Source organism: Geotrypetes seraphini, chromosome 5 (assembly GCF_902459505.1).
Source record: "Geotrypetes seraphini chromosome 5, aGeoSer1.1, whole genome shotgun sequence".
Taxonomy (NCBI): domain Eukaryota; kingdom Metazoa; phylum Chordata; class Amphibia; order Gymnophiona; family Dermophiidae; genus Geotrypetes; species Geotrypetes seraphini.
In genome coordinates, this window is record NC_047088.1 from 159,426,942 (window position 1) to 159,446,925 (window position 19,984).

Consider the following 19,984-nt stretch of genomic DNA (forward strand, 5'->3'; position numbering starts at 1 on the left):
CCTTATAAACTTTATAAAACACATTATTATATTTTCGTATAAAGCACATATTTTAACTGAACTCTCTGACATCCTCAGCCTTGCCATTCACAAAAACAGAAGGAAGAAAAGTTCCCATTTCCTGCTTTCTCATGTCCCCGGCATATACAATATTTTTCTTCTGCAGACCCTTCAAAAGTCTGACCAAATCCTTATTTCACTTGCATTATAAAGTACTGAGGATGCCATCTCTCCCCATTCCCAGATCCTAAAGTCTAAGACAGTAGCGCAAACTAGTGCTGCCCGATTCAGGAAAAAAATTTCGATTCGATTTTCCTGCCCAATTGGTTGTTTTTTCAAACATCCTGGTGGGTTTATTTTATAGTTTTTTCACCCCCTTTGGCTTCTCCTAACCACTCTGGTGCTGTTAAATCCTAGCTCACGTTTGCGGTCTAACACCAGCTCTGGCAGGATACACTTTTCAAATCTGACATATTGTAATCACAAAACAGAAAATAAAATTATTTTTTCTACCTTTTGTTGTCTGGTCAATATTCAAATCTTGTTGGTCCCAGGCTCTTGTTGGTCCCAGGCTCTGGTTGTCTAGCTTGCCAGGGTCTCTTTCTTTCTTCTTTTTCCTTGCTAACCCTCCATCTGCCATCTCTGTCCTCCACTTCCGTTTCCCTTCCCTCCCCTGGAGGTCTGGCATCTTTCCTTTTTCTTCGTCTCTATCCACAGATTCACCTTTTCTCAACTACCCTTTCATCTAGCATCTCTCCCTCTTTCCCCACCACCCCAGGGTCCACCATCTCTTCCTTTCTCTTTCCAACTATCTTCCTATCCAGAATCTCTATCCCCCTCCACACCATCCCTTGTGTTCAACTTCTCTCCCTTTCTGTTCCTTCCCTCCCTAAATCCCATTATCCACCATCTTTCTCCCACTCCTCTTTTTTTAGACCCATTATTTCTTCCCCCCCAAAGTCCAGCATATGCACATATCTTTGAACCCCCCTTCCCTCCCTCCCTCAGTGTACTTCTACACCAGGACTCCCTCTCTTGGAGGTTTGTCCCCCCTAAAGGCCTGCCCCCCCCCTGAAAGACTGAACCTCACCCCCCGAAGTTCTGTCCCCCCTGAAAGCCTGCACCCCACCCCTGAATGCCTACACCCCACCCCTGAAGGCCTGCACCCTCCCGAAGGACTGTACCTCCCCCGAAGGACTGCACCCCCATGAAGGACTGTACCTCCCCCAAAGGTCTGTTCCCCCTGAAGGCCTGCACCCGCCCTGAAGGCCTACACCTCCCCCGAAGGACTGTACTTCCCCCGAAGGTCTGCACCCGCCCTGAAGGCCTGTACCTCCCCCTAAAGGTAGGTGACTCCTGAAGGCCTGTACCCAACCCCTGAGGCCTACACCCCATCCCTGAAGGCCTGCACCCCACCCCTGAGGCCTACACCCCACCCCTGAAGGCCTGCACCCCCCGAAGGTCTGTCCCATCCGGAAGGCCTGCACCCACCCTGAAGGCCTACACCCCACCCCTGAAGGCCTGCACCTCCTCCCCGAAGGTCTGCACCCCCCCTGAAGGCCTACACCCCACCCCTGAAGGCCTGCACCCCCCAAAGGACTGCACCTTCCCCCCTGAAGGCCTGCATCCGCCCTGAAGGCCTGTACTTCCCCCAAAAGTCTTTCCCCCCCGAAGGCCTACACCCCATCCCTGAAGGCCTGCACCCCCACTTGAAGGCCTGTCCGCCCCAAAGGTCTGTCCCCCCATGAACCCCTGAAGGCCTGCACCCCCCCTGAAGGCCTGCACCCGAAGGACTGCCCCCCCCCCGAAGGACTGTTCCCCCCCCCCCGGGAAGACCTGTGTATTCCCCTCTGGCCTCCCGCGCCTCCCTTTAACCGACTGCAGCAGAAAGCAACCTGCAGAAATGATCGCGAGTACTTTAGCGATCCTTGCAGGTTGCCATAGGCCTCCGGATTTGTTGTCTCTCTGCCGCGGTCCTACCCCTTCTCTGATGTCAGAGGCAGGATCGTGGCAGAGGGACGACAACTCCAGAGGCCTATGGCAACCTGCAAGGATCGCTAAAGTATTTGCGATCCTTTCTGCAGGTTGCTTTCTGCTGCAGTCGGGTAAGCGAGGGTCGGGCCATGAGAAGGGAAGTTTCCGGGCCATGACACCAAGGCGGGGAGCACCCCCTCATGGCTTGCACCTGGGGCGGACCGCCCCCCCTTGATACGCCACTTCATATAGGTGACACTTGCAGGAAAAAGGACTATTGGTGTGGTGTACAGTTGGGTCTATAGATATTTGGCGAGTGCTGGAAGGCTTACCACACAGTATAAGAGGGTTATGGTGAGGTGTGTATCTGGGACATTTATGTGCAGTTCACTGCCATTGCTGGGATGTCTGTGTGGGCAGTCTACTGAAAATTTTGGTCTTTTCTGCATCTCAGTGGCTTGTGTTATGCATTTTTCCTTTGGACCTTTTTTTTATGGTTTAAAAAAAATGGAAATTTTCACAAAAACAAGCTAGACGTTTTGTAGTTTTGAAAATGGGCATCATGACTACTGGACTTTTGTGCATCTTCCGCAAAATATCTAAACTTGGATTTGGATGTCATATGAAAAATGGCCCTCCAAATATTTCTTATATTTTCACACGATCAGAACTTTCACAGCCACCTCAATTTTTTATAATATTTTTGGGTTTCTGCTGTTCTAACATGCTGTCATGAGGTCTGATGACGAGTATTCTCATTAAGATGTGGAATAGGAAAGAGAATCTTGCTTAATAATTGCTCACCTGAATTTAGTATGTGGAGAATCGCTGTTAGTGTCCAAGGCAAGAGAAAATGCATAGCCGCGTCCTGTAAGAGTAAAATCATTTGGGTTAATCCTACGCTGGGTTTCACAATTCCTTAATGACTAAATGTGTGATCACGTAAAAGCAGAAGTACTTTCAATATGCTGCAAAATGTCAGTTTCTAGGAGTAGGAGTTAAATGAAACTTCTTTTTTTTTGGGGGGGGGGTTGATTTGGTCTTTAATAAACGTAGAAAACAAGTAAAGAACAAATTGCAGAACAATGAACTGTTCTTTTTTTCTTACAACACTGAGATTTCTTGGAAACTTCTTTTTTTCTTCTGCCTCTGTAGGCAGCAGAACTTGTAACATTATATAATTAATTTTTGCTGGATCTAGTAGTTATAAAACTCTAGACCTCTGTCTGCAAACCTGAAACAAAGAGGTTAAGCACCTAAACAATGGGTAACACAGGATGGCAGGGTGTATCTCCTCAGATCTGTACTTTGCAAGGTATGCACCATAAAAGAAGGTACAATAGTGTTAAATTGAATTCCATTCTCCAAACTATTTACAGCAAACAGAGAGCCTAAGCCATTCAAAACTGAAAGATAGAGGCACTGGCCATCTCCAGACCCAAAGATCCTATTATAATTCAATTAGGCACTGCCCTACTAGCAATCAAATGACTAGCTAAATCAGATGACATCATCCAGCCAGAACCAGAAAACAAGTTTGAATTGAACTCCTGCATTGTGATTGGCCACTACGCCTGAATTGGGACTGGCGAATACTCCTAAGCTCCTGCCTTGGTGATTGGACCTGACGTCAAGCCCCTATAGGGTATTCACTTAAGCTTTTCCCTTTTTTGAGATCATCGCTGGACACTCTACAACACACCTTGAAGATATATCTCTCCTTTACATCCACTCTGCCATGTGGTCCTGAAGAACTGTTCTTCCAGCAACGTCCTGTATCATAGTGGGTTACTTTTAATCCAGATTAAATTAATCATTCTGTTTATCTAACAATATTTTATTTTGTGGCACATTTCCCTTGTTCAAAGATCCCTATATTGTAACTGAATTCACTGTATTGCCTGCATAATCTTGTAATTAAACGTTGCTCTGTAAAAATACAATTCTAGTTCCTCTCAAATGCTCTGTTTCTGTTCTTAAATGATACACAAAGCTACGGTTCCCTAGCATTCCCCAAATTAACATATATCTATCTATCTATATATTCTTCTCTTCAATTATTATACACTCATAATGGCCACAAGCAGTCAGTATCTATTGCTCTAATTAGTAGAACACTTACACATTTTGCTTGTTCTGTAATGATACCCCCCTCCAAGCTGGTTGCTACATATTTCTGAGATATTTTTTGTACACTTCAAGGAGCAGGGTCCATCTCTTATGTGGCTCTGTAAAGCTCTGCAGATGCCTAGTAGTGCTATACAAATAACTATAATAATAATAAAATCCAAAGATAAAAGATGTGATAAAAGGGAAAGACAAAATTTAGTTCATTTTAAATATTTGCTTAACCACCCTTCATTTATAACAGCAAGATGATATATATTGATATATCATAATCCTTCAAGATACACACAATATTATATCAAAAAACATTTTGGAATCATTCAGGAAAACATCTAGATTACAGTTTTCAACCCAGTCCTCGGGGACTCCCAAGCCAGTCTGGTTTTCAAGAGATCCACAATGAATCTACATACAGTGCAAACAAATATATTGGATATCTTAAAAACTAGACTGGCTTGGGGTTCCCTGAGGACTAGGTTGAGAAACCCTGATTTAGAGTGTCCAAACCAAGTGCAGGTAGAAGATCAACCCCCTGAATTGTAGAGACCCTACATGCTTAAAAACCCTACATAAATAAATAGAGGGGCATAATCGAAAGGAAAGTCTAAGTATGTTTTTGTCCAAGTCGCAAGTCGTCCAAAGTAAAAAAATAGTTTAGGACACATTTTCAATAAATACGTCCAAATTTTTTTTCGTTTCAAAAATTGTCTAACTATACGTCCTGCTGATCTGATCGTCCAAGCCGCTAAATCGTCCATCTTTATACCACATTTTCGTCCAACTTTTCGTCCAAGTCAAAAATGCCTAGTACAAGCCCTGTTGGACATGGGAGGGGTCTGCAAAGTGATGGACTGAACACCCAGACATGGCACCTAAATAGTGGGGTACCTTACTGGGCACTGCTGTGAACGTCACAAAAAGGGTGCCATGTCTTCATTTCACTACAGCTCCCTTATAGGGCATGGTGAGCCCCCCAAACTACCTCCAGAATCCCCTAGACCGGGGGTCGGCAACCCGCGGCTCCAGAGCCGCATGCGGCTCTTTTCCACCTTTGCTGCGGCTCCGGTAGTGTGTCACGCAGGAATGCAGCTTACAAGTCCGGCGTCGCGGCGGGAAATAGCCATGCTGAGCAGTGAGCTCAGCACATACACAGATGAAAGCCTTGCTTGCTGATTGGTCCGGCGGCCCCGCCCCGCCGTGCCGCCGGACCAATCAGCAAGCAAGGCTTTCATCTGTGTAGTGCTGAGCTCACTGCTCAGCATGGCTATTTCCCGCCGCGACGCCGGACTTGTAAGGTGCACGTCTGAAAAAGAAATCATCCTGGCCGGGGTCGGTGTCATGCTCCGGAGATCTACAGCCTTCCTATCTCCCTCTCCCTTCTACCTGCTTCCGGCCACATCCCCTGCTCCGCGGCTCTCTTCGGCAACTCAGCAGCAGCGATCGACACAAGCTTCTGACGTCGGGGCCTACCCTCTGCGAGTCCCGCTTGTTTCAACTTCCTTTTTCCACAAAGGCGGGACTCGTAGAGGGAAGGCCTCGATGTCGGCAGCTTGTCTTGATCACCGCTGCTGACAAGTTGCTGAAGAGAGCCGCGGTCAGGGGGGTGTTGCCAGGTGCAGGTAGAAGGGAGAGGGCCAGATGCAGGACTCGTGGGTGAGGGAGCAGAAGAGAGAGAGAAAGAGAGAGGGGAGGGAAACAAAAGGAAATATTTCATACTGGGCTGGGCCTGAGTGGAGGGAGGGTGGAAAGATTCTAGCTACAGGGTGCAGTAACAAAGGAAAAGGGGGGGAAAGCTGAAAATGGAGATAGTGACACAAAGAAGAGAAAGGGTAAGCAGGACCTACTGAATAAGGATAGAGATACAGAGGGGACATGAAGAGGAGGTGAAATAGAGACATAGAAGTAATACTGAAAAAGTGTGTGTGTGGGGGGGAGATAAAGACATTGAAAGGGCAAATGGTGAACATGGGGTAAAGACAAGGACAGAGACAAATGAAGATTCTGAAAAAGTGGTGAGATAGGGATATAGGTGAGATGGACACAAAGAAGGGGGATGCTGGAAAATAGGTGGAATGGTAATTCTGACAGACACAGAAGGGAAATGCTGGATCAAGGAGAGATGGGGCTCAGGCTGGATGGAATGAGGAGAAATGCCTTGTTGGCCCGGAACTTCCTCTCCTACATCAGAATTGACGTCAGGGAGCGGAATGCTGGTCAGCGCAACACTTCTGCAGGGAAAGCTTGGGACGGCGGTGGCTTGGGGGCTGTTCCCCGATTGCGGTGGCAGCAAACCGAGTGGCTTGGGGGACGGCACGGAGACAGAAAGAAGGGGGAACAGGGAGACAGAAAGAAAAAGTTGGGGGAGAGAATGAGGTCTGGAGGAGAGGAAACATACAGGAGGCTGAAAGAAAGGAAGAAAGATTAGATGCACAGTCAGAAGAAGAAAGTGCAACCAGAGACTCATGAAATCACCAAATAGCAAAGGTAGGAAAAATGATTTTATTTTCAATTTAGTGATCCTGTATATAGCATTAAGATAAGAAACAATATATGCAGTGTTAGATTTGTTTTATAATGGTTTTGCGGCTCCAAGTTTTTTTTTCTTTTCGAAAACGGGTCCAAGTGGCTCTTTATGTCTTAAAGGTTGCAGACCCCTGCCCTAGACACACTTATCTACCATCCCAATAGCCCTTATGGCTGAAGGAGTCACTTATATACTAGTAAAAAAGGGTTTTGGGGTATATAGGGAAGTGCACGTTTCAATATCAATGCAGTGATTACAGGGGCTTATGGGCATGGGTCCACCTCTCTATGGGTCCCTAATCCACCCCAAGACGGTTTAAGACGCCTCTGTGCAGCATGACTGGCTTTCCTATGCCAGGCTGCCAGGTGATGATGTTCTGGAGGCACAATTTTCAAGTTGTGATTAATATTTTTATGGAGGTGTGGGGGGGGTCAGTGATCACTGGAGTAGTGTGTGGGGGGTCTGTATTATGTGTTTGCAGTGCTTATCTGGTCACTTTAGGTGGGTTTTTGTGACTTAGACCATGTTTTAAATGGTTTAAGTCATAACGTCCAAGATTTGTCGATCCTGTGCTGTATAACTTTTGGTTATACATGCAGTACGACTAAGTCTAAGCTGGCCCACATCCTGCCCAACTCCCGCCCTCGACACTCCTCCTGAAACGCCCTGTTTAGCGATGTGGTTCAGCGGCACTATGAAGGCCTAGGTCATTTAGAAATACATCCAAAACCCGTTTTTATTATCGGCACTTGGACGTATTTTGACAATGTTCATCCAAGTGCAGACTTAGGCTGGTTTTTGGTCGTTTTTCTCTTTCGATTATGAGCCCCATAGGTTTTTAGGCCAGTTTAAGCTTAGGATACAGTCTAAGCTCATCAGGTGATGTGTTCTATTGGGAGATAGATGAAACATTATTTCTAACAGAATTCTACTGGTTGAAGAAACAACCAGGAGGTTATGATAAAGGGATTATAGAGGCTGAGGACGGACCTATGGAGTGAGAATGTTTGCTGGGTATTCAGGTACCCCAGTGTAATGTGCATGATGTGTCAAGATCAAGATTTTGACTTTTTATCTACTGTATGTGTTATAGATAACCAGTGCTTCTTAACCAGAGGTGTGACATGGTCAGACTGTGAGCATTACAAGGGGGTGCTGAAATGTTCTCAGCCCAACCAAGAAGAGAATGACGTGGATATGGTTCAATCAATGATCTGAAACAATGTCACAACATAGAATTTTGTTTCTGCAAAATGGCACAACAAAATAAGATAACACTCTTCTCAGCTACAGTGGCAAAATAATTCTCAGAATTTAGGAAGCTGGTTGTTTGGGCTGAGATCTTTTCAGCACTCCCTTGTACATAGTCACTTTATACGCAAAATTTTATATTAACTGGAATCATTTCAGAGAGGTGTGCGTTAGATTTTAATACAGAGCTTTGGAGTTTTCTGCTTGATTTAGGATGAGTGTAAACTTTAGGAGTTGCAGATTCTCCAATAGGCATTTGATGGAGTAGATTTAATGCAAGGAATTTATTTAACATGTCAATCCAATATGTTCTAGAATCAGTAGTTCTTAAACCTGTCCTGGGGGACCCCAGCTAGTCAGGTTTTCAAGATATCCCTAATGAATATGCATGAGGCAAATTTGTATATAATAGATGTGACAGATGTGTAAATCTGCCTCATGCATATTCATTAGGGATAGCTTGAAAACCCATCTGGCTAGGGGTCCCCCCAGGACTGGTTTAAGAACCATTAGACAGTTAACAGAAACTACTGAGACAAATCAAGCACTACTGAATGTCTGTCCAAAAAATGTTTTATTTTATGTGATAATGAAAAGTCCTAAGTCAGTAACACCCTAATGACAAGACATTTCATAAACGGGAAGTAACCACTAAAAAAGCTTTATCATGCAATCACAACTTACGAAAGGACCTCAAACTAGGTACTGTACTACAAAAGCACTATGCAAACAGGCATGAGGAGGCCTATCAGAAACATAGGTCATTAACCTGTCAGTAACTGAGTCCTGGTTATTTTCCCCAATTTCCTATCTCTAATCAATGAATCCATTCTTTCTCTATTTCCTCCTCCCCTCCCCCCCCCCGCTCAAATCCATGAGCCCCTAATCAACCTGACATTATCTTCATTTTTCCTTACTCTTCTAGCATTCATGTGACAAGAAAGCTATTATTCAGTTTGAAATTTTGAAATTAGAATGGATCTTTTATTTATTTATTTAAAATGTTGTCAGTTATTAGTTTGATATGTGTCTTCATTTTTATGTTATACCGGTATTGCATTATAAGATTCTTCTTAGGGGCCATTTTACTAAACTGTGTTATTATTATTATAATATTTTATTTCATTTCTAGACCGCAAAACCTCTGAGATCGATGCGGTTTACAAAGCCAAGAGACTGTACAACCCCAGTGACCTACAAGATAACCATTATTGCTATTAATTTCCTAGAAACCTGAAAAATAAAATTAATTTTAATAATTTTCTGAAATGTATATACAAACACGATAGTGCAAACAATTATGTAACTCCTTGTCCCAATTGGCTGCCTGTTAGGCAAACAATTGTTGCAAGAACTTCTTATAAATGCAACTTCGAACAGAAAAAAACACGAATAAAGAAGTAACCCATAATGGACAATCTACTTTTAAAGATAGTGAATTGATCCAATGACTACTCGGGTACCTGCCCATATAAAGCTTTATAACAAAGGGTCCCAAATTTAAAGAATACTCGGGCTTCAAATAGAAGCTAGTGCAGCTTTCTATAATACGGAGTGTCATACGCTCACTTTTTCAAGAAAAAAATCAAACGAACTGCCACATTCTGAATTTTGTGTTATCTAACTAGATTTGTACAATACTGGCCAAACGAACTGAATTGCAATAATCTAAAGTACTAAATACTAAAGATTGAACCAGAGTTCTGAATGACAAAGGGTCAAAATAAGATTTAATTGTACACAGTTTCCTTAAAATGAAAAAGCATTTTTTACCAACACAGAAATGCTTTCATTGATAAGTTACTATCTAAGTACACACTTAGAATTCGAATTTCTGATTCAACAGGATAAGTAACTCCACATAGTATTAGATTTTGTTCCACTACCTGGTTAGAAGGAGAAGTGACAAAGAACTTGGTTTTATCCAAATTTTAATTTATAGTCTCTCATCCAACTATTCATAGCACACATAATCTCTTGAATGATACTGAGGGATGCTGTTAGATTTAAATTAATAGGAATTGCAATAATAATATCATCTGCATAGCTTTAGATTTTCAAGTTGAAATCTGCTAGATTTTACCCCAAAGATGCAAGATAGATGTTAAAAAGCACTGGGGAAAGTGGGGAGCCCTGTGGAACACCACCAGGATTACTCCAAATTTCTGAATGAACACCCTTGATATACATTTGAAATGTACGGAGTTTTTAAAAGGCCCCAAACCATTTCTGTACCGTACCAGAAATGCCCATGGCATCCAAACAATTAAGTAGGATATTATGATCAACTAAATCAAAGGAACTACTTAAATTGAACTGCAAAAGCAGTGCTCCCATTCCCCTACTAAACAGGGCATACAGATCATTCAAAAGTGAAGTCATTAATGTTTCGGCACTATGAAATGCTGAAATCCAGATTGAGATTCATGTAGGAAAGGAAACTGATCCAAATAGTCCAACGATTGTTGGTAAACAGCTAGTGCAGGTTTTAGCACCTGGTAGACATTAGTGCTAACCCATGCTAACATCTACTACATCAGTGGTCTCAAACTCGCGGCCCTCGATATGTTTATCATAATCACAAAAGAAAAATAAAACAGTTTCTTGATCATATGTCTCTTTAGCTATAAATGACAATATTATTATTATTAAGACTTAGCCAAAAGGAAAGATTTATAAACTATAAAGAGTTTTACCTCATGCAAAGTTGTCATTTATTTAATAAGACATTAACTATTTTTTCTGAGGCCCTCCAAGTACCTACAAATCCAAAATGTGACCCTGCAAAGGGTTTGAGTTTGAGACCATTGTACTACATGATAAAACCAGCAGTATGGTACAAAGCCATAAGATAACTGTTTAACATGGATATGTAGGGCAAATATTGGGCATGACATGGGTGGGTCAGATTGGCAACTAGCAATGATAGCATCACATGCTAATTGTATTAATTGTTGACAGTGCGGAGGCAATAAGTGCTTGATTCTATAAACGATGCCCAAATCAGTAGACACCTAGTGAAACAGCACCTACTGCATATCATTCAAAGTTAGGTGTTCTTTATAGAATTGCTCCTAACTCAAGTTAGGCTCCGGTAGGCATCAACAACTTAGGGGTTGGTTTATTAGACCAGAGTTTTCTTGGCCTAAAGTACCAGCACCTAACTCAATCCATGCCCAAATTCTGTCCCAAATCATGCCTACTTTTCAGGTAGGTGCCTTGGTGTAGATGCCTACATGGCACCTACTGAGTTAGGTTCTTATCAACAAATTACTTTTTTAAATTGTTTTTTAATCATTTTTAATGGCACTTTCAATTATCAGTGCCAATTAACTAATTAAAAAAAATTATGTTAGGTGCCTAACTCAGTAGGCACTCCAATCTAGGCGCTTACCAGTAGGCACCATTTATAGAATCATCTGTGCTACCAGCAGTCTGGTAGTGCAATCACAGATGCACTGTCATAGAACCTTGCCCCCGCTTGCCATCCTCCCTGACACCCCCCCCCCTCTTGCTCACATTCTCCAACTTCCAGGACACCTCTGACGTAAACCCCAAACCATTCCCCCCACACAATCCCATTATATGGATAAGTCCCTCCAATGAATCCAATGCCCCATCAACTCACCACCATCCCCAGGACTTTCTTGGAGCTGATATAATGGGCTGAGAAGAGAGCTTTATGCCTCCATTGCTGCCCTTTCTGACTCTGGGGATCAAAATTACTTCGGCATTGAATACCCGGTTTATGCAGAGACGATTAACGCTTAGCCAGTTAATTCGATATTCAGAACTTAAACAGCTGTGGTCTACTTTATGTGGTTACCCTGGCCAGTTAAGTATTGAACATTGGCATTTAACTGGCCAACTGCTGACCCCTCCCCCACTAATTTCCAGTGCTAGTTAAGTGCTTCTGAAAATTAGTGGATACAGGTAACTCCAAATAAGCAATTTAATTGGTCAACAGCCATTTCTGGCCCATTAAATCGTTTTGAATATTGACTAGCTTATTTGAAATTTCCACATGAAAATTACATGCCCATGTAAATGACAATTTGGATGGTGTGAATTCTATGACACTCTTAACCCCATCTTTCACTCACTCAGCACCCCTAATAGTCTGAACTCTGTTCATTCACCTAACCATTCCACTGCTTCTAATTCATCACCAACTCCTAGAACAGGTCTCCTGGGCTGCTCTGCTGAACTTTTTCAGTGATTGATGACTTTCTCAATACTTCTCTAGCATCAAGAGTGCTCTCAGAAGACTGGAGAAGGACAGAAGTGGTCCCTCTCCATAGAAGGGGAAGTTGGAAACTGTAGGCTGGTTAGTCTGTCCTCTGTGACAGGTTAATTAAAACAGAGAATAGTAAGCTTTCTGGTATCCAAGGCAACACAGTTTTACTAGTGACAGATCTTGTCAGACAAATCTGATTAATTTCTTTGGTTGGGTGATTAGAGAGTTGGATTGTGGGAGAGCTCTAGATGTGGGGAACATAGATTTTAGCAAAGCCTTTGATGCAGTTCCATATAGAAGAGTGTACTTGGTAAGGACTCTAAAGTATTTTACCAGATTAGGGACTGTTTAAGTAAAAAATAAAGGGTAGTGGTAAATGGAACTAAATTTTTTTAAATTATTTATTTATTAATTTTCAAACTTAAACATCAAGTATTACACTTGTACAGAAAGCAATAATAGTGGACAAATGAAATTCCAGTAAAATATAAATCTTTAACATTCATTAATGAGAGAAATTTTTAACATTCATTTAAATAAATTTACTAACTATTTATGCTCAAGTCCTCTATAGGAATCCAAGATTGAATAAGCGAGTAAAAGAAGAAGAAATATATATTAAAGAATGCTATTGGCTATAGAGCTGAGAGCAAGGTTCCATATTTAAATCCAAATCTATAGGGTTTAAGATTTTTCTACATCCAGATGAGATAACGCCAAGAAAGTTGTCAACTGATTCGGTTAAAAAAAACAAACATATTTAACAATACAGTAACACACAATACACTTACAAGGATGTCTCAAATAAAATGTGGCTCCCAGAGAATAACCCTAGGTTTCAAAAGAAGAAATTCACAGCAATGCTTTTGCGTCTCTCGTGAAAGGTCAGGAAACATCTGTATTTTATGGCCTAAAAATTCCTTCTGTCTATTTTTGAAGAAAGTTTTTAACAACCATGATTTATCTATCGAAAGAGCTAATGTTATAATCAGTGTTGCTGGCACTGCTGCCTCTTTATCTGACATCTCTAATAGTTCAGAAACATTCATTGGTTCTTGAGCTGGAGACTCTTTTTGTTGTTGAGTTGGACTTCTATCAGGCAAGTAATATACACGCGAAAATGGAAGTAACGTTTCTTCTGAGACCTCTAAAATTTCTAATAGATATCTCTTAAGCATTTCCCTAGGGGTTACCATCGCCAACCTAGAAAAATTAATCAGCCTTAAATTATTACTTCGAGAGTTGTTCTCAAGCATCTCAATTTTTCTTCTCAAATTAATACTATCTTTTATTAATGTCTCTTGCAGTTGTTTAGATGTTGTCGTTTCCTGTTCAAGTTTCTGGATAGAAGATTTAGAGAGGAAAGGGATGGGCAACAAGGATCAGTTCTTGAACTGGTTCTTATAAACATTTTTGTAAGCAATATTGCATAAGAGCTGTTTGGTAGCGTTTGCCTCTTTGCGGATGATACCAAAATCTGCAATAAAGTACATTCCCCTGATAGTGTGGATAACATGAAGAGTGACATAGCAAAGCTTGAAGAATGGTCCAGAACTTAACAACTATGATTTAATGCTATAAAGTGCAAGGTCATGCATTTAGGCTACAAATATCCAAGGTTGAAGTACATAGGTTCTCTATGTGAGAGGAAGGGATGGTATGAATAGGCAGACTGGATAGGTGACATGGTCTTTATCTGTCTTCATGTTCTCTGTTTCTCCATCTACTCAGTGTCTCACCAAGATCACCCCGCCAATTTTAATCCTCAAATATATCCGCTCACTCAGCCCTCATCCACCACTCATAATCTACCCCCCCCCCATGCACACACTCACTAACCTCCTGCCACTCACTTGGCCTTTCAACCTCATTATCCTCACTCAGACTCTTCCTGTGTCACTGCCACTCATAACCCCAACAAATCTACTTTAGAAGAAAAGGGAGAGAAGGGAGATAATAATAATAATAATCTTCATTCTAATATACCGCCCAACCATAAGTTCCAGGTGGTTCACATCAAAGAAGGACTGTACAATCAGTGAAGCATACATATAAGCAAAGATACAACAATATTCAAGTTACAAATTTATCAAACAGATATGACAGATACCTTTAAATATTTTCATGGCTTTTTCTGTGTCCAAACTATGACTCTGGGCTTGGTATTAGTGGGAGGGTTTGGGGAGTATGGAAAGGGGGTGTTGCTGATTTGGGAACTTTCTCTTTGCATTATATTTTGGTAATTTCCCATGCTCTTGTATTGTTCTTTGGTGATTTCTCTAAAACAGATTTTCCATAAATATAGGTGGGCCTCTTCCAACTTAAAGGAAGTTCTGGAGCAGACGTGTCAAACTCTGGCCCATGGTGTAATCAAATTTGGCCTGCAAGATAATTAAAAATTCGCAATTAAGCTGGACTGCCGGAAGGCATCAGCTGTAGAGAATCACGTGCCTCAAGTCTCGCGGCCACGCTTCATGACTCCATGCTTTGCGACGCTGTGCTCTCATCGTGCCTTCCTCTGCTTTCGCCCTCGCCTGCACGGTGCAACCTCCCAGCTGCTGCCCACCTGGTCCTCCCGACTGCCTGCACCTGCTTTCCCTGAGGTGAGTTCTTATAACCCACAACTACTGATGCTAAACAAAGTGAAGTAAATAAGAGAATAATATCTAATATCTTAGCAGTTCAGAATGCAGCTACGAGCCACTGGAGATAATGTAGACCAAAAAGGCTCCCAAATTCGTTGAAAGGCCCGTCCAGGCAAGGAAGAAATGTCCTGAACACCTCTCCGTTCCCAAGAAAGCAACGTAATCATGTGACTACGCCAAAGGGAATAGGGTTGGGTTGGTAGGGTGGGTTTGATGGTTTTAGTATATAAATTTGAGCTACATTGTTGTTTTCTGCTTTTGATTCTGATTGTTGTGCTCAATAAAATATATTTAAAGATAACCCACAACTATATGATACAGATTAAATGCGGGTCACAGCTCAAAAGAAAACTTGGCCATCTCAGTCACATCACTACTGCCTGATAAGCCTTACTGTGTAACTCCTCACTTTTTCCAGCTGGTTTAAGTTTGCCTGTTTTTAAATGTGTTCGATACTGTGGTCTTAAACATATTAGGGCAAATGTTTCATATTGTGAATTAAGTTTGCCTGTTTACAGCCTGTGTGTTAGGAAGTAGTGAGAGTAAAAGTCATGCAACATGAGTGCCTTTTATTAAATGTGTTTTTATGCAGCTCTGTGATCTGAACCACAAACCAGTCTGACAAGCTTGGGTCCTGCCAAAATAGAATTGCTCCTTTCCATAATCCTCTGCTATACAACACATAAACAAGCTAATAGTAAGCTGTTTCATGCTGTTAATACATTTTAAGCACTCAAAAAACTGTATATCAATAAAATGGGCAAGTCTCCTTAACTCTCCATTGCCCCAGGTACAATCAATCCTTGGTGTAATGATTGACAACAAAACTGTCCTATTGCCTTCGGATTAGTGCAGTTGTCAAGAATTGTTTCTGGAAACTCAAAATGATCAGATCCTTAGCCAATATTCTTGATCCTCAGTCTCTTAACATTTTAATTCACTTCCTCATAATTTCCAAACTCAATTATTGTAATTCCTTATATAAAGTTATCTGTCAAAAAGACATCCGACCCTTACAATTAATATAAAACACTGCCATAAAAATTATAACAAACAAGAAAAAATTTGACCACGTAATCCCTTTGATAAAAAGTGTACACTGGTTACCAATCCATCACCGTATTACATATAAGATTGCTTTATTCTCCTTTAAAACGATGAACACCAAGGAACCTACTTTTATTCATAAGTTCCTTATTCCTCATGATCCTCTGAGAACTTTAAGATCTGCATCTCAGCAACTTTAAGATCTGCATCTCAGCACCTTCTTCATGTCCCATCCTTAAAAATCATTAGTATCCACAGGGCTTCTTCATTCGCAACTAGATCTCCTACAATATGGAATTCGTTACCATTGCATTTAAGGTCTGAGCAAAATTTTGATAAGTTTAGAACATTGGGGCCTGGTATGCCTTTTAAAGTGGCTCTTTATCTGTGAGGGAGTTCTGCTAAAGGGGGAGCGGTAATTTCCTACAGACTCCCTCATAAGTGGTAGATATATAGAAAGACCTTCCAGTGGAGGTGGTTGAAACAAGGATAGTATCTCAGAATTTAAAAAAAAATCATGAGGCAGGCACAGAGGATATGAAAGGGTGAAGAAAAAATAGCAGAAATTAGCAGTTGGTATGGATAAGCTATATGGTCTATACCTGATGTCATTTTCTACATTTCTATGTTTCTCCTTCACCGCTTCTCCTTGGAATCCTCTGGGTCAGCACTGAATGAGGAGCTGCTCCTATGTACCTCCTTTTTAGTTGGCACATAAACCCTCCAGGACTGGAAGCAGTCACCTCTCATGAGATCCAGAATGGGTTCTTCTCTCCTGACTCCTTCTCCAGCGAGGGTAGAAGCACATTGGGATTGCTGCTTGTCCACAGGCTTCATTTCTAGTTGCTAAGAGATATCACTTCTAGGTCTCTCACCCTCTCAGCTCACTGAACCTGCCTCTGCATCATACTGCCTCCAAACCATTCACTGGTTGCTGCTCTAGCATCCTGCTACAAATTCTCAGCAACTTCACATGGGCACAGTGATCACTGGTTGGATTGCACCACATAGGGTCATTCCTGTGAGGATGCTCCTCTAGCAGTGGTCCAATCCTTCATGTTCTTACTTCATTGAATCGACCATATACTTCCCAGTGGGGAAACACAGGCAGTAATAAGAAAAAATAAAGGTCCTTTTACACAACCCCACCCTCAGAAGGACGCAGGAGCCCCATGCAGTGTTTAGATTGCTTTGCTCAAGCTGTGCCCCTAAGTCAGTAGAAGTGGACCAGAGGCTACATTAACATTTCTGTCACACGTACAACAGCTATGCTATATTTATCAAGACAGTACAAAATGAGCAGGAGGTGATGTTGCCTGAAATAGAAATATCATGTGGTGTGATCATGGTTGCTCTTCAAAGCTGATACATAGCATGCTTTCTTGTTCTTAAATGTATTTCTTAGTCCTGTGTGTCAGATAAGACAGTCTAGAAAGTCCTAATACACCATAAATAATAAAGAACTGTAAAGTAAAAGGGTAGGAGGGGGTGCAGGATGAATGATGCATTGGTAGAAAATGTACAAAGGGATGCGAGGCTGCTAAAACAGGTCAAGAGAGTGCAGATAAAAATGGACTATCACATGCACAAGATAACACACTGCATAACAAACCAGAGCAATATTCCCAAGGAGTATACTTTTCCAGGTTACATCATTTCACCATTGACCTTGCAACCAGGATGCTTAAAAAAGAACTTCAAAGCTAAAAACATACAATATTGGAATAAGAATGATTCAAACTAAGGTTGATGCTATTTACATCATCTGAAAATTGGAACAAGTGAGGTAATTTACCAAGCCTCAGTAGAGGTTTCTACCATAGTTTGACTATTTACTTTGGAATCAATCATTTGATCTGATGTTTTTTGTTTTTTAAGAACATAAGAATTGCCGCTGCTGGGTCAAACCAGTGGTCCATCTTGCTCAGCAGTCCGCTCACGCAGCGGCCCTTAGGTCAAAGACCAGTGCTCTAAATGAGTCCAGCCTCACCTGCATACATTTCAGTTTAGCAGGAACTTGTCCAACTTTGTCTTGAATCCCTGGAGGGTGTTTTCCCCTATAACAGACTCCGGAAGAGCGTTCCAGTTGTCTACCACTCTCTGGGTGAAGAAGAAACTTCCTTACGTTTGTATGGAATCTATCCCCTTTCAGCTTTAATTGGTGAATGTTGTTTTGCTTTGATTTACTGATATTTTATATTGGGGGGATGTTTATGATGTTGTCCAGACATGTCTATGTTATATGTGGAAATCGCAGGGAAATAAGATTTTATGTATATGATATGGAAACTGCATAATTGTATGCGGTATACACATTTTTAAATAAATGCTCTAACGCTCATAGAATTCCTATGAGTGTTAGAGCAACGTTGGAGCATGTAGCATTCCAGGCTCTGCTAGAAACCTCTATCGCACCTTAGTAAAAGGGGGGAGGGGGGAGGTAAATTTGCAGATGACACAAAACTATTCAAAGATCAAAACGCATGTGAAAAATTACAGGAAGACCTTAGGAAATTTGAAGACTGGTTATCCAAATGACAGATGAAATTTAATGTGGACAAATGTAGTGATGCACATCGGGAAGAATAATTCAAATCATAGTTACCTTATGCTAGAGTCCACTTTAGGGGTCAGCACCCAAGGAAAAGATCTAAGAATCATTGTAAAATCTGTTTTACTACTTGGGATCTAGCTAGGTACTTGGGACTTGGGTTGGCCACTGTTGGAAACTGGATACTGGTTTTGATGGACCTTCGGTATGTCCCAGTATGGCAATTCTTATGTTCTTATCTTCTGCCCAGTGTATGGCTGTAGCCAAAAAAGCAAACAGGATGCTAGGAATTATTAGGATAGGGATGGTAAATATGACCATATAAGAATATTATAATGCCTCTGTATGGCTCCATGGAATTGCCTACTGCTGCCTACAACTGGGACATACTGTAGAATTTGCCCCAAGATGAAAATAAACTTCAAACCTCACATTAAGTATTGCATTCAGTTCTGGTTGCCGTAGCTCAAAAAAAAATATAGCACAATAAAAAAGTTCAAAGAAGAGTGACCAAAATGTGAAATTTGTTAGAACTCCTCATGTATGAGGAAAGACTAAAGAGGTTAGGACTCTTCAGCTTGGAAAAGAGACAGCTGAGGGGGGAGATATGATTGAGGTCTACAAAATCCTGAGTGGTGTAGAATGGGTAAAACTGAATCAATTTTTCACTTTTTCAAAAAGTACAAAGACCAGAAGACACTCAATGAAACTGCATGGTAATACTTTTAAAACAAATAGGAGGAAATATTTTTCATTCAAAGAATAGTTAAGTTTAAAAAAGATTCCTGGATAAATTCCTGGAAGAAAAGCCCATGGTCTGCTATTGAGAGAGACATGTGGAAAGCCAGTACTTGCCCTGGGATTGGTAGCATGGAATGCTGCTATTATTTGGGTTTCTGCCAGGTACTTGTGATGTGGATTGGGCAATGATGGAAACAGGAGACTGGGCTAGATGGGCGGTAAGGATATTGGTTCCTCACTCATTACCTGAAATTGCCCCCTCCCCACTATTGCAACAAATTCTGTTCTCTTGTTTTTCACACTTCTCTGCAATCACCTCCTCCCTCACTTTACGATCCTTTACGATGTTTTGAAAACTACCATGCCACCATTATAATACAAACTCTATTTTACTGGTATATTTGGAGAGCTTTACCTCTATCTTACATTACATTAATCTGAAGAAGGGATCATAATTCATGAAAACTAGTCATAAGTGTGTTATGTTAGTTCAATAAAAAGTTACCACATACATAACAGTTATTTACTTAAAAAAAACCAAAACTTTTATTCATTGAAATGAGTCTGGCCACTTGTCTTCTGAACCTATTAGGATATTCAGTTTGGAGACATCCAAATCTGACATTGGACATTTTACAAAAAAACATCCAAAAATCCAATGTCAAACATAGTCACTTTTGAACCAGAAAAACATCTCTTTTTTGTTTGGAATTACCCTAGTTTAGACATTTTTGTGCTTAGTACATCTTTCTTTAAGGGCCATTAAAAAAAAAAAAAAGGTCCAAGGGAAAAACACACAAAACTTGTTATTGGGATGTCTGGGGGGCCATCAGTCTTACTAGACTAGCCATAAAGATATGCCAGCAGAACAATGGGGCAGCCTAGGG

At 41.4% G+C, this 19,984-nt stretch overlaps 1 protein-coding gene across 4 annotated transcripts in view; it reads right to left on the reverse strand.

The window, feature by feature from the left end:
• The window catches only part of ITGB2 (integrin subunit beta 2), a 119,862-nt gene that overhangs the window by 70,282 nt on the left and 29,596 nt on the right, over positions 1-19,984 (reverse strand). For 3 of the 4 annotated variants that reach the window (XM_033945932.1, XM_033945933.1, XM_033945934.1), the window contains exon 2: positions 2,779-2,842. In XM_033945932.1, coding sequence (XP_033801823.1) covers positions 2,779-2,833 — 55 coding nt within the window. In that variant the 5' untranslated portion in view covers positions 2,834-2,842. Of the gene's footprint in view, positions 1-2,778; positions 2,843-3,230; positions 3,305-19,984 lie in introns of those variants that run through there. The other variant, XM_033945935.1, reaches the window with a different exon arrangement.